The sequence below is a fragment of the Gossypium raimondii genome, chromosome 5 (genome assembly GCF_025698545.1).
Source record: "Gossypium raimondii isolate GPD5lz chromosome 5, ASM2569854v1, whole genome shotgun sequence".
Taxonomy (NCBI): Eukaryota; Viridiplantae; Streptophyta; class Magnoliopsida; order Malvales; family Malvaceae; genus Gossypium; species Gossypium raimondii.
In genome coordinates, this window is record NC_068569.1 from 22,026,412 (window position 1) to 22,041,621 (window position 15,210).

The 15,210-nt window shown below is 36.0% G+C and overlaps 1 protein-coding gene across 1 annotated transcript; it reads right to left on the reverse strand.

The window, feature by feature from the left end:
• Window positions 1-25: 25 nt before the first annotated feature.
• On the reverse strand, window positions 26-2,107 carry LOC105771118 (serine/threonine protein phosphatase 2A 57 kDa regulatory subunit B' beta isoform). Its single transcript, XM_012592518.2, has 2 exons — window positions 811-2,107; window positions 26-407 (listed from the first exon to the last, which is right to left on the reverse strand). The coding sequence occupies exons 1-2, from the start codon at window positions 1,852-1,854 to the stop codon at window positions 63-65; spliced, it is 1,389 nt and encodes a 462-aa protein (XP_012447972.1). The 5' UTR covers window positions 1,855-2,107; the 3' UTR covers window positions 26-62.
• Window positions 2,108-15,210: the final 13,103 nt, after the last annotated feature.

A 15,210-nucleotide genomic window follows, 5' to 3' on the forward strand; every position in this document is an offset into this window, starting at 1 on the left:
TATATATAGTAAGATTTGATGTTAATTGGTTGGCTGTGACACCAAAGCTTGTAAATTGTAATTCAGTGGGAAGAAACACATATGGTTTTTGTTGGTTGAAGGAAGTGGCTGTGCTTAGCTGCAGCCGTTTCTATTTGATCCCATTTCTGTTGGCGCTGGATTTGCTCACGATGAGCTTCGGATTCCCGGTGATGGATTTCTCGGAGGCACTTATCGTATAAGGGTGGATCCATTTCTTCCAACATGGCCTTCACATTTTCCGTTAGTTGCTTTACGCTTTTGCTCCAATGCAGCTTTAGGTTCCTCTCCATGCCTTCCACTACCACCGGAAACACTTCTTCCATGGCTTCCGATGCCATCTTCACGAACTGCTCGTTGTTCCACACATACAGTGCTCGCTCTGCTACCTGATTCATGTGATTTTCAATTGTATATAAAAAGGGTTAAATTCACTGGAAGTACCCGAATTATGGTCCACATTCAATTGAATCCTTAAACTAAAGTATCCTTCCAATCAAATCATTCCACCATCTTTGATGGTAAACGTCTGCTTGGAAGCATGTATGGATTAGTAAATAGGGACCAATGTTTGAGGATTTATGATGGAGTTATATAGATTGATTGTTAAACAAGAGTAGACCCCTGCCATAAGCCTAACCGGAATATTTGACAGATTTCATATGACGATCCTTAACGGTTCCACTATGAAACAAAGGGCAAACAGTTTTCAAACTTGATTCTTTAACTTCTCCTTAGTTGTATATCATATTTCAAGTTATGTTGCAGAGGAAGTAGCATCATGAAGCTTACCTGTGAGTTGCAACTGTTGAAACATCGTGTAATTCGAGAGCATAACGGCAAAGCCAACGTTCGGTACTGATCGGGATCGATATTCTCAACGAGCTCCTCCAATTCGCCAATAAGTAGAACTTCTTTGTGACAATTAGTGATGGGCCAGTACCTTAAAATCCCCCTAACCACGACTCCTCCAAGTGCAGGCTCTTTTTGCACGAACTGAGAAACACAATAGGCCAGTTGCCGATGGTAAACCTGCAGACCCTTAGGCTTATGCAACGGAAGCAGCACTCTCATCAAGAAAAGCTTGTGCTCTTCCTTTAACGGAACACCGAAGCCATTAATGATGCTTCCCCATATCTCTAGCAGCTCGCCGATCCCACAATGCTTTTCGGTCTCGAAAACGTAATGCAAGAACACCTCGTTCATAGCTTTCCTCATAAACGATCTGTATGAAGTGAACCTCGAATATATACGATGGAAAACGTTCTTCAAGTTCTCTCTTTCTCTGGGGTCTTCGGATTGAAACAGGTAAAGAAGATTCCGAATGAATTGGTGATCGATGTAATCTTTAAGTTTCTTGGAATCCACGTTAAGAACAAGCCTAAGGAGAATATCGTAAACAAGCTGCAAGTGAGGCCATAGAGGTGTGAAAGTGGAGAGTTCTTCATCATCAGGCAAGGCAGAGACGATGGAAGTTTTGGAAGGTGGAGGAAGTGGCCTGAAGAGATTGACAGACACCATGGACATTAGAGGTGAAAAAAGCTGTTCGTGCAATGGCTTCTTTGGTGATTTGAGCAGAGAGACAACATCCATAAGCTTAAGGCGCTTGAGATCTTGCTGCGAAGGCGATTCCTGAGGGTCGGTGAAAGTGAAAACCGAGTTGCAATAAGAGATAGCAGACAGGATTCCATCGTGTTCGTAATCAGTACCACCACCACCACGGCGGGGACTGGGAAGGGGACTTCCGACATAAGGCTTGGGATCAAGATCAAAGAGATGCTTGAGAGTAGTTTTCTTCCTGGGTGAGTTCTTGGGGGAATCCCTCCGAATGCCCATTGTTTTTCCCGTTCCTTGGCTGGCCTTTTTTGCTCTTAATGTTACTTTGTTGGCCCAAGGAAAGAAAGAGTATTAGATAGTAAGCAACAACAACAAAAGGCAAAAGGACAGTGATATGATTTATGGACAAGAAATGAATGTTGTAAAATCCGATGAACAAAACTATTGAAATGTCGCCCAATAGTATAAAAGTTCACTATGAGATGAGATTAACATGCATGGATGATAGGATTTGTATACCATCATTAATAAATTATTTAAATATATATTAATGAAGGTAGGAAGGAAGGAATCTTAATGGTGTTCATCAAATCATCTTTCATGTGATTCATTATGTGCATAGTGAGTTTGTAGGCAGTTAGCAGCTTGTTAGGGGGGTGATGAAGAAGAGGACAACATCCAAAGTTAAATCCCTATGCAATGCAAGTCATGTGGCTCACCAACTCACTGCCCAAAGCATTTCTTTTTGCAGCTTGGGACCATATATACAGACATCACAAAACATCAAACACACGGGATCTTTTACAAGATCAAAGCAGTTTTGTCCTAACTCATCTCACTAACAACTCCACAAATATATTAGATATGACCATTCATGTTTTCACGTGTCTTGGGTTCAACCATTTACCTCTCTCTCTCTTTTTTCTTCTAAATTTTATAATCTTTTATCTTTTATTAAATTTGGTGTAGCCACTGCCATAATGGCGAAAATATTTTTATTTTATAAATTAAATTGTATTGTTTTATAAACCTCATTTGTTTTTTTATATTTTTTTATTAATATATTTTCTACATGATTTTGTTTTAACACTCGCATTATAAATATGCCATAAATTTAATATAATTATAAGTACGAATATAATATAAATAAAATATTATATATTCAATCATTTATATTTAGAATCATCTCAATACAAATTATTAAAATAAATTTAAATTCAAAATAATCTTAGCCTTTATCAATAATATCAAGTTCTCTTTAACAATAGTAGCTTTTTATCTACTAGTCCCTAACGCATTCTCTCTCATTTTGTAACAATGAGGAGAGTAACTTTAATAGAAAAGTTAATTTCTCTTTACAACAATTGGAAATTATGCTTGTAAATAAATTATCACTATCTTTTATAGAATAATAATGCTTAATTGATTGTATTTTTGTGTGTTTTAGATTATTTCATAGTTCGTAAAAAGGTAAAACAGTTTTATTTGAATAAGGGTAATTAAGTAATAATATTTTAATTAAAAATACATTATTCCATTATATATGGAATATACTAAGGGGCGACGACATACCCTAAGTAATAATAGGCTTTGTCACCCCTCTCACATGGATGAGCTCTCAAGCTCGTCTTATGTATTGGGTATAATTATATGTATTATTTGGAATGTTAACTAACACTTATAATTTATCCAACCCAATAACTATTTTTCTATTTTTAAAAATATTAATTAATTAAATTTCTCAATTAAATTATTCTCTCACTCAATTCTAATTTTGTTAAAATCATAACAACTTTATTATATTAGAAATTATGAGGAAATATATTTAATTTTCTCATTCGATAAAGCTACAGTGACTAATTAATTTAATTCTCACATTTGAATTTCAATTATTTAATTGCAATCAAATAATAATTTGAATAAATTAATTTAATTTCTAAGTCATCTTTTGTGCTTAATGAGAAAACACATTCACTATGGATAGTGATACATGCGATCTATTTCTCTTAATTGTCGTTCTCATTTATTTCATAGTATCATTTCTTTATGAAATTTATTTTGGGTTATATCGATCTAGTAAAAGGATTGATTAGACATATATATAATTAAGGTTCAATTATTTGTACTTAAGTTCGGCTCTTTGCCTATTAATTACAACATTATTTAATCATGAAGTCATTCCACTAAAGTACCATAATTAAACTCTTCCTTATTATATATCATCTCAAAAGAAACTTAATAAGTACTTGTTCAATGACCTTGTCATTTTTGCCAAAAAATGACATTGTCATAAGTGTTATTTAATATCCTTATCTCTTTGGGTTAATTTCGTTCTCTCAATATGATCCTATTTTATTTCATGGTAACATTTACATCTTCCTTTATGAAAAGAGACAATTACTAACAAATAGTAATTAGATTATTTAACCTAAACAAATGACCCATGACCACGTTACTTTTCTATATACCCTATAATGCTAATAAGAGGATATCATTTATCATTTATTGAGCTATAAATTCTACTATTGTGAATAAAGTTACATCATGCAAAAGTCGTATACCCAATGTACCAACTTTCGACTCTTTAGTTATTTGAACTCTAGTTTTTAATACATCACGGTATAAAAGTTACGTACACATAGTCAGTCGCTTACTCAAGATTGAGTTAAGTCACACCATGAACGTCACATGTGAATTAATTCAAAAGCAAATCTAAGGTTAATTTGACTTGAGTCATATTTGATGTATTACTAATCTAAACAACCACATCTCTTTATCTTCTGGGAGTAAATCACTTCGATACCTGAGACAAGGTATCTCACCATTTGAACTTGATATTGGAAAAAAAACACAGTTCAAAAATGTTTTTGTTGCACAGCGAAAAAATAAAATTTTGAAAATTGAGTTGGTTTGTGATATTTATAGCAATAAACTTTCTCGAAATATACTGGTGCTTTGAGCGAGACGGGTCATTATCATTCCTGGCTTTCGACCGAACAACCTTCTCCACTATTCTTGTGTCATGAACTGCTATGAGTGTGAGCTCGAACAATTTCGAATCAAATACAAAACCAGAAATAATTTCCTTACTTTCAGTAGGAAAGTAAATCTCTCTCTTATAGAAACCGATAGAATTGCTATTCCCAAAAAATAGAATTTATATTTAGAAATAAATTTTTACTATTTTCAGCCAGAACAACAATATCTCAAAAGTTGTGTAACTTATTATATTTTTAGCCATACAGGTGCCATCTATTTATAAGGAGAGGAAGTGAAACCCTAATTGAATTAGTAGAATGCATTTAATGTCAATTTAATAGAGAGAAAAAAAAACAATCCCCTAATTGAACTAGGAGAGGGGCAGTTAATAGAGTGTGATTCCCCACATATGTATTATGATGGGGTTTTTTACAAAAATATTATAAAAAATAAAAATTTACCAAAATATTACAAATTTTTCTTTTATTTACCAAAATATTACAAATTTTTCTTTTATTTACCAAAATATTGCTTTTTTAATTATTTACCAAAATATATCAAAAAAAAAAACAACAAAAGACAAAAAAAAAAAAAACAAAAACTGACACAGCCTGATCACCCCAATGCCATTGGCGGCACCAATGGTGCCAATGCCATTGGCGGCACCAATGGTGCCAATGCCATTGGCGGCACCAATGTGCCAAAGGACTAAAATGTGACCACTTGTAGTTTCAAGGACCTGACATGCAAATTTACCATTTTGAATTTTGAAAGTGAATTGCTGTAGTTGTGCGCACTAAAAGTGAAATGTGGCTAATTGCCTTCTAAGCCCTCCTTATTTATTATTTTCTTTTGGATCCCCTTCAACTCACTTTTTTATTTAATAACTCTATTTTAATTTAATAAAATATTCTCATTTAATAACTCTATTTTAATTTAATAAACTATTCTCATTTAATAACTCTATTTTAATTTAATAAACTATTCTCATTTAATAACTGCAGCACCTTTCAACTGATCAAACAGATCATCAATACGAGGCAAAGGATATTTATTCTTTACCGTTACCTTATTCAACTGCCTGTAATCTATACACAGTCTTAAAGAACCGTCCTTCTTTTTCACAAACAAGACAGGTGCACCCCAGGGCGACATACTCGGTCTGATGAACCCTTTATCTAATAACTCCTGCAACTGCGCCTTCAACTCTTTTAATTCCGCTGGAGCCATTCTGTACGGTGTCATTGATATAGGAGTTGTTCCGGGAATCACATCAATTACAAATTCAACTTCTCTATCAGGTGGTAGACCGGGTAACTCTTCAGGGAACACATCAGGAAATTCATTCACCACTGGCACTTGTTCGAGCTTTAAATCAGAACCCCGAGTATCAAGGATATAGGCCAAGAATGCTTCATTGCCTTTGCGTAATAATCTCTGAGCAGAGAGAGCTGAAATAATTCTGACTGTATCGCCCATATTTTCTGACCCAACTGAGATTACATCTCCTGTTTGACATTTCAAACTGATTTGCTTATCACGACAATTCACCACCGCATCGTGCCTCATTAACTATCCATCCCGAATAATGTCAAATTCGAAAGGGTAACAACATCAAATCAATGGGAATTCATAGCCTTTCACTTTCAAAGGACAATTACGACATATTAAATTAACCATCACACTATGACCTAATGGATTTGTAACTTGTATATCAAATTCATGGACTCAACAGATAAATTCTTTTCGATGCTAACATAGTGCAAATATATGAATGAGTAGATCCAGGGTCTATCAATGCATAAACAATAACATCATAAAGATAGAAAGTACCAGCAATTACATCAGGAGCCGTAGCTTCTTCCCTTGCTCGAATGGCGTAGGTACGTGCTGGTGCTCTATTCTCTGATCGACCAACCGATTCCTCGTGCCGAACGGGTAGTCCTCAGTAATCGCTTCCGGCCCGAACGTCTACTTCTTTGAGGAATGGTTCTCTGTATCTCTTTCTGTTCCACTTCATCTTTTTGCAGCCGGGGACAATCTCGAATAAGATGATCAGTAGCCCCACATTTATAACAAGCCCCCATCTTAGTCCTGCATTCTCCGAAATGATATCTTCCACAATATTGACACTTAGGTCGTGAAGCATTCTGAACACTGCTCACACTTGCTACAGGTCTATCGAATACCCTGAAATCAGATTGTCTTGGTCTATCTCTGCCCGATCTCCCCGACACTGATGTAGTTCGATTAATTTCTTCTCTAGATTTCTTCACCGGAAAATCTGAAAATGACTTAGAAGCACCTCTTTTGAATGGCTCTTTACTTTTTCGATCCCGCTGCATTTTTCTGTTGTATACTTCTTCAAGCTTTTGAGCACGGTCTGACAGAACAACGAACTCTCGTATTTCATTACCCCCAATCATCATTCTAATTTCATCATTTAACCCTTCTTCAAACCGGATACACATTTCTTCTTCAGTAGGTACAATGTCTCGGGCATATTTGCTGAGGTAGACAAATTCTCTTTCATATTCAGCTACTGATTTATTTCCCTGTCGTAGGTCGAGAAATTCCCTTTTCTTTTTATCCAAATACCGTCTGCCCACATATTTCTTCTTAAATTCATTTTGGAAAAATTCCCAAGAAATTTTCTCTGCCGGAACCACAGCCTCGATCGTCTCCCACCAACTATAAGCTTCTTCTTTCAACAGAGACACAGCACATCTCAAATAGTCATCTGGTGAGCAAGCCATTTCTTTAAAAATTCTTATCAAACTCTGTAACCAATATTCAGCTTTGACGGGATCATCATCAGTCCTTCCCCGAAATTCTTCGGCTCCAAGTTTTCTAAGCCTTTCCAATGGAGAACGCTTACTAGATTCATCGTTGTAGGAGGTGGAGGAGCAACAAGGGGTACCATCGATGGAGCAATAGGGGAGGAGGTGGTTCACTTTGATTTCTTTCTTGCCTCATTTTAGTATACCACCGATTCATAATCTCATAAATCATATTCTTTAATTCATGCTCTCGCATTTGGGAAATCGAACATCACTTGCTTGCTCTTTGTTCGAATTCATGCTCTCATCGTTAACTTCTTCTTGATCAATGCGTTCAGTAAATTTGACATCTTTATAATCGAGAGTATCTATAAAAATAACAAAGATTAGATCGGATCATACACATCACACTATCACAGATTTATATGGCATGTATTTCTAAACACTTTACACTTCACACATATTCCGAGGACCGCTAAACCGGCTCGATACCACTAAATGTAACACCCTTACCCGAGACCATGGCGGAGTCGAGCATGAGGCGTTACTTGACTTAACTTAAAAGTTCGGGGCATAAAAATTTACTTTCAAATTTAATTTCATCATTCATAATAAAGCTGTCCTCCTGTACAGCAGTCACTAAAATAATTATAATTCAAGCTACGAAACTCTAAATTTAGATCCGTAAATTTTCCATAAAACTAGACTCATATATCTATTCACCATAAATTTTTCAGAATTTTTCTTTAGCCAATTAGTACAGTTTATTAGTTGAAGTCTCCCTGTTTCACTAATCGACTATCCTAACCACTCATCACTAAAATTTAATTATCTCTTATTAAAGGCTTCATATGGTGATTAAACTTATTTCTACTGAAAATAGACTCATTAAGGAGTCTATACATATAAATTATAACTCAAAATTCCTTCTGTACAATTTTAATGAATTTCTAAAGTCAGAACAGGGACTTCAAAACATTCTTGCCCTGTTTCACTAAAATTCAAATATCTAAAAGTATATAATTCTTTTGCTTACTCCACTTCTTTCCTATGAAAGTAGACTCTTTCAGCTTTAATTTCATATCTCACTCAACTTCTAATTCTATTTCCACTATTTTTGGTGATTTTTAAAAGTTACATCAATGCTGCTGTCCAAGAACTGCTCCATTGCAATTTTTAAAAAATTCAATATAACCCTTTATAATTGTCTAACCTTCCCGCAAATTTCAAATCACAACCAATTCCAGATTTCATCTACTTCATTTAAATACTAATGAAGTTCAACCAATCAACCATTTCAAACTAAAAACATGTATTTATTTCGATATCTAACGCAACCATAACATTCAAATTTACTTTTTACTTCAATTCCCTATACATGCCATATAAATCCAAAAAGTTGCTTAACATAAACTACCGGAGTATATCTGGGTAGTGTGATTCTTGATGTAGATCCGATCCTCCGAATGTATAAATACATTAATCTACAAAAACAATAAACACACACATGTAAGCTTATAGAAAAGCTTAGTAAGTTCATAGGCATAAAACATAAATCTTACCAAACACTTGTACACTTATACAATATACACCATTACTAAATTTACCTGTCAACCACAATCTTTGGTGAGTTCCTTGGTATAAACTCACTACTACTTATTCTTTTACCATAATTCCTTTGGGCCCATTTGTCACTTACCATCCTTGATCAAAATTAAGGAACGGTTATGGAAATTTGAGTACTTCACCTTCACTTTGCCATATGACCTCTTATCACTTGTCCTTGATTAGATAAGTGTAGCTAGGCTACCACTTATCACTTTACCACTTGATCAGATAAGTGTAGCTGAAGCTACCACTTATCACTTTATCACTTGATCAGATAAGTGTAGCCACTTATCACTTTGTTTCTTGATCAGATAAGTGTAACCACTTATCACTTTGTTTCTTGATCAGATAAGTGTAACCACTTATCACTTTGTTTCTTGATCGATAAGTGTAGCTAAAACTACCACTTATCACTTTGTCACTTGATCGAAGTACTCAAATCCGACGTTCCACTTAATTTGATCATTTATTCGATTTTCACATTTTATTTTATTCTCATTTCAACAATAAATACATTTCACCATACATTGTATAATTCATGAAATTAACATTTAATCATTAAATTTCAGCCATATGAACTTACGGATCGATTTGCGAATTTGTAAAAGTTCGGGGACTAATCGGCTACTTTTTCTTTTCCTCGACTTGTTTCAGGTTCTCGATATGATTCAAAAATATGAAAAACCAGCTTATTCCAGACCTCCTATGGTGTTTTTGCTGATAAATTGTGAAGAGATCTCTAGATTTTTCACTTTTGTCTTTGTTTTAAATGTTTAATTTGTTAAGTTTCCAATTTTGCCCCTGTTTCTCCTTACATTCTGCTGATTTTTCTTACCCAACCGTCCAGCCCATATAATTTGGGCCTAATAGCCTTTTAAATCCCTCCACTTTAGTCACTTAAGCTATTTAATCACAATTTAACAAATTTTACACTATTCCCAATTTAGTCCTTTTTAGTTAATTAACTATCCAAACGTTAAAATTTTCTAACGAAACTTTAATACCAACTCAATGACACTATATAAATATTTCTAAAAATATTTATGGCTCGGTTTAAAATCTTCGAGGTCTCGATACCTCGTTTTTTATTTTAATTATTTTAATATTTATTCCTAGTACACTATTCACTATTTCAAAAATTTTCCTAACTTCACATTTAACTTATACTTACTAAATTTATAATATTTTCTACTCGTTTGTCAGATTTAGTGATCTCGAATCACCATTCCGACACCACTAAAAATTCAGGCTATTACAACTCTCTCCCCCTTTTAGGAAATTTCGTCCCCGAAATTTCGTACCTGGAAATAAATTCGGATACTGAATTCTCATCAATTCCTCCATTTCCCAGGTTGCCTCCTCAGATCCATGTCGATTCCATAACACCTTAACTAGTGGTACACGTTTATTCCTCAACTCTTTAACCTCCCGAGCTAAAATTTTCACCGGTTCCTCTGAATAAGTCATGTCAGGTTGGAGCTCTATTTCCGTATGAGGAATTACATGTGATGGATCTGATCTATACCGTCTCAACATAGACACATGAAACACATTATGAATATTTTCAAGTTCCCCGGGGCAAAGCCAATCTATAAGCTACCGGACCGATTCTTTCAATGATTTCATACGGCCCGATAAATCGTAATGAGTTTTCCCTTCTCTAAACCGTAAAACTTTCTTCCACGGTGACACTTTCAAAATACACGATCACCCACACTAAACTCTATATCCCTTCTCTTCAAATCGCATATGATTTTTGCCGATCGAGGCGACTTTTAAACAATCTCGAATAATACTGAACTTTTCTTCGGTTTCCGAATCAAGTCCACTCCCACCGTTTGATTCACTTAATTCATCCAATATAATGGAGTTCTACACTTTCTTCCATCTGAGCTTCAAGCGGTGCCATTTTAATACTAGTTTGATAACTATTATTATAAGCAAATTCGCTAAAGGTAAATACCTTTCCAATTGCCAGAACTCAAGTATACAACACCTTAACATATCTTCTAAAATCAATCACTCGCTCGATTGTCCATCATGCTGGGATGAAAAGTCATCTTGAAATTTAATTTGGTGCCCAGAGCCTCCTGTAATTTACTCCAAAATCTCGAGGTAAATCTCGGATCTCGATCCGAAATAATAGATATCGGTACCCAATGTAACCTCACTATCTCGATACATATAACTCCGCTTAACTTTTCAAGTCGATAATGCATTACATTTGGAATAAAATGTGCCGACTTAGTTAACCGATCAACAATCACCCATATCGAATCTTTCTTCTTCGGAGTTACTGGTAATCTAGATACAAAATCCATCGTGACATGTTCCCATTTCCACTCTGGAATCATAATGGGCTGTAACAACCCTGTCGGCACTTGATGCTCAGCTTTCACCTGTTGACAAATCAAACATCTTGCTACATATTCACAGATTTCTCGTTTCATTCCAGGCCACCAATACATTTTCTTCAAATCACAATACATTTTGTACTCCCGGTGAATAGAACACATACTCTTGTGAGCCTCGATAAAATATCATTTTCAAGTCTAAATTATTTGGAACACATATTCTATTACGATAATATAACATACCATTTTCATCAATGGAGTATTACGAGCTTAACTCATTTTGAACCATCTGTCGTTTTAGCATCAATTTTGGGTCTTCATCTTGTAATTCCCGAATCCGTTGAAAGAACACAGGTTTAGCTTTTAATTCCGCTAGTATAGAACCATCCTCATTAATAGATAAATGAGCACTCAATGCCCGTAATGCAAATAATGATGATTTCCGACTAAGTGCATCTGCTTTTACATTTGCTTTCCACGGTGATAGTCAATGACAAGATCATAATCTTTCAGCAACTCTAACCATCGTCTCTGTCTCAAATTTAACTCTTTCTGAGTCATTAAATACTTCAAGCTTTTATGATCAGTATACACGTAACATTTCTCACCATATAAGTAGTGTCTCCATATTTTCAAAGCAAACACGATCGCTGCCAATTCCAAATCATGTGTAGGATAATTCTTCTCGTGCGGTTTCAGTTGTCGGGAAGCATATGCCACCACTTTTCCTGACTGCATAAGTACACAACCCAAACCACTCAGAGACGCATCACTATATACTACAAACGGTACGCCCGATTCTGGTTGAGTCAACACTGGAGCCTCTGTCAACATCTTTTTCAACTGATCGAAACTCTGCTGACATTCGTCTGACCATATAAATTCAACATTCTTTTGTAGTAATCGAGTCAACGGTAAGGTAATCATTGAGAAATCTTTGACAAATCGGCGATAATAACCTGCCAATCCTAGAAAGCTCCGTACTTCAGTAACATTCTTTGGAACTTTCCAATTTACCACTGCCGCTATCTTACTTGGATCCACTCTTATTCCATCAGCTGATACCATATGACCCAAAAGCGTAACTTCCAAGCCAAAATTCACATTTGCTTTGAATTTCGCATATAACTGCTTTCTCCCAAAAGTCGTAATACAATCCTTAGATGTTGTGCATGTTCGGACTCGTCTTTGAATAAATCAATACATCGTCAATGAACACAACCACAAATCTATCCAAATATGACTGAAAAATTCTATTCATCAAATCCATAAAAGCAGCAGGAGCATTGGTTAAACCAAATGGCACCACCAAAAATTCATAATGACCATATCGAGTTCGGAAGGCAGTTTTCGGCACATCACACTCTTTAACTTTCAACTGATAATACCCAGATCGAAGGTCTATCTTGGAAAATACTGCAGCACCTTTCAACTGATCAAACAGATCATCAATACGAGGCAAAGGATATTTATTCTTTACCGTTACCTTATTCAACTGCCTGTAATCTATACACAGTCTTAAAGAACCGTCCTTCTTTTTCACAAACAAGACAGGTGCACCCCAGGGCGACATACTCGGTCTGATGAACCCTTTATCTAATAACTCCTGCAACTGCGCCTTCAACTCTTTTAATTCACCGGAGCCATTACATGCGGTGTCATTGATATAGGAGTTGTTCCGGGAATCACATCAATTACAAATTCAACTTCTCTATCAGGTGGTAGACCGGGTAACTCTTCAGGGAACACATCAGGAAATTCATTCACCACTGGCACTTGTTCGAGCTTTAAATCAGAACCCCGAGTATCAAGGATATAGGCCAAGAATGCTTCATTGCCTTTGCGTAATAATCTCTCGGCGGAGAGAGTAAATAATTACGATCAGATCGCCCATATTTTCTGACCCAACTGAGATTACATCTCCTGTTTGACATTTCAAACTGATTTGCTTATCACGACAATTCACCACCGCATCGTGCCTCATTAACCAGTCCATCCCCAGAATAATGTCAAATTCGAAAGGGTAACAACATCAAATCAGTGGGAATTCATAGCCTTTCACTTTCAAAGGGACAATTACGACATATTAAATTAACCATCACACTATGACCTAATGGATTTGTAACTTGTATATCAAATTCGATGGACTCAACAGATAAATTCTTTTCGGATGCTAACATAGTGCAAATATATGAATGAGTAGATCCGGGTCTATCAATGCATAAACAATAACATCATAAAGATAGAAAGTACCAGCAATTACATCAGAGCCGTAGCTTCTTCCCTTGCTCGAATGGCGAGGTGCGTCTTGGTGCTCTATTCTCGATCGACCAACCGATTCCCTCGTGCCGACGGGTAGTCCTCATAACCTTCCGCCCGAACGTCTACTTCTTTGAGGAATGGTTCTCAGATCTCTTTCTGTTCCACTTCATCTTTTTGCGGTAGGGGACAATCTCGAATAAGATGATCGGTAGCCCACATTTATAACAAGCCCCATCTTAGTCCTGCATTCTCCAAATGATATCTTCCACAATATTGACACTTAGGTCGTGAAGCATTCGAACACTTGCTCACACTTGCTACTGTCTATCGAATACCACGAAATCGATTGTCTTGGTCTATCTCTGCCGATCTCCCGACAATCGATGTAGTTCGATTAATTTCTTCTCTAGATTTCTTCACCGAAAATCAAAATGACTTAGAAGCACCTCTTTGAATGGCTCTTTACTTTTTCGATCCATTGCATTTTTCATTGTATACTTCTTCAAGCTTTTGAGCACGGTCGACGAACAACGAACTCTCGTATTTCATTACCCCAATCATCATTCTAATTTCATCATTTAACCCTTCTTCAAACCGGATACACATTTCTTCTTCAGTAGGTACAATGTCTCGGGCATATTTTCTGAGGTAGACAAATTCTCTTTCATATTCACTCTTGATTTATTTCCACATGTCGAGGTCGAGAAATTCCCTTTTCTTTTTATCCAAATACCGTCTGCCCACATATTTCTTCTTAAATTCATTTTGGAAAAATTCCCAAGAAATTTTCTCTGCCGGAACCACAGCCTCGATCGTCTCCCACCAACTATAAGCTTCTTCTTTCAACAGAGACACAAAGACATCTCAAATAGTCATCCGGTGAGCAAGCCATTTCTTTAAAATTCTTATCAAACTCAGAACCAATATTCAGCTTTGACGGGATCATCATCAGTCCTTCCCCGAAATTCTTCGGCTCCAAGTTTTCTAAGCCTTTCCAATGGAGAACGCTTACTAGATTCAGTCGTTGTAGGAGGTGGAGGAGCAACCGGGGGTACCATCGATGGAGCAATAGGGGGAGGAGGTGGTTCAGCCTGATTTCTTTCTTGCCTCATTTTAGTATACCACTGATTCATAATCTCATAAATCATATTCTTTAATTCATGCTCTCGCATTTGGGAAATCGGAACATCACTGCTTGCTCTTTGTTCAGAATTCTGTGCTCTACTGTTAACTTCTTCTTGATCAGTACGTTCAGGTAAATTTGACATCTTTATAATCGGAGAGTATCTATAAAAATAACAAAGATTAGATCGGATCATACACATCACACTATCACAGATTTATATGGCATGTATTTCTAAACACTTTACACTTCACACATATTCCGAGGACCGGCTAAACCGGGCTCTGATACCACTAAAATGTAACACCCCTTACCCGAGACCATGGCCGGAGTCGAGCATGAGGCGTTACTTGACTTAACTTAAAAGTTCGGGGCATAAAAATTTACTTTCAAATTTAATTTCATCATTCATAATAAAGCTGTCCTCCTGTACAGCAGTCACTAAAATAATTATAATTCAAGCTACGAAACTCTAAATTTAGATCCGTAAATTTTCCATAAAACTAGACTCATATATCTATTCACCATA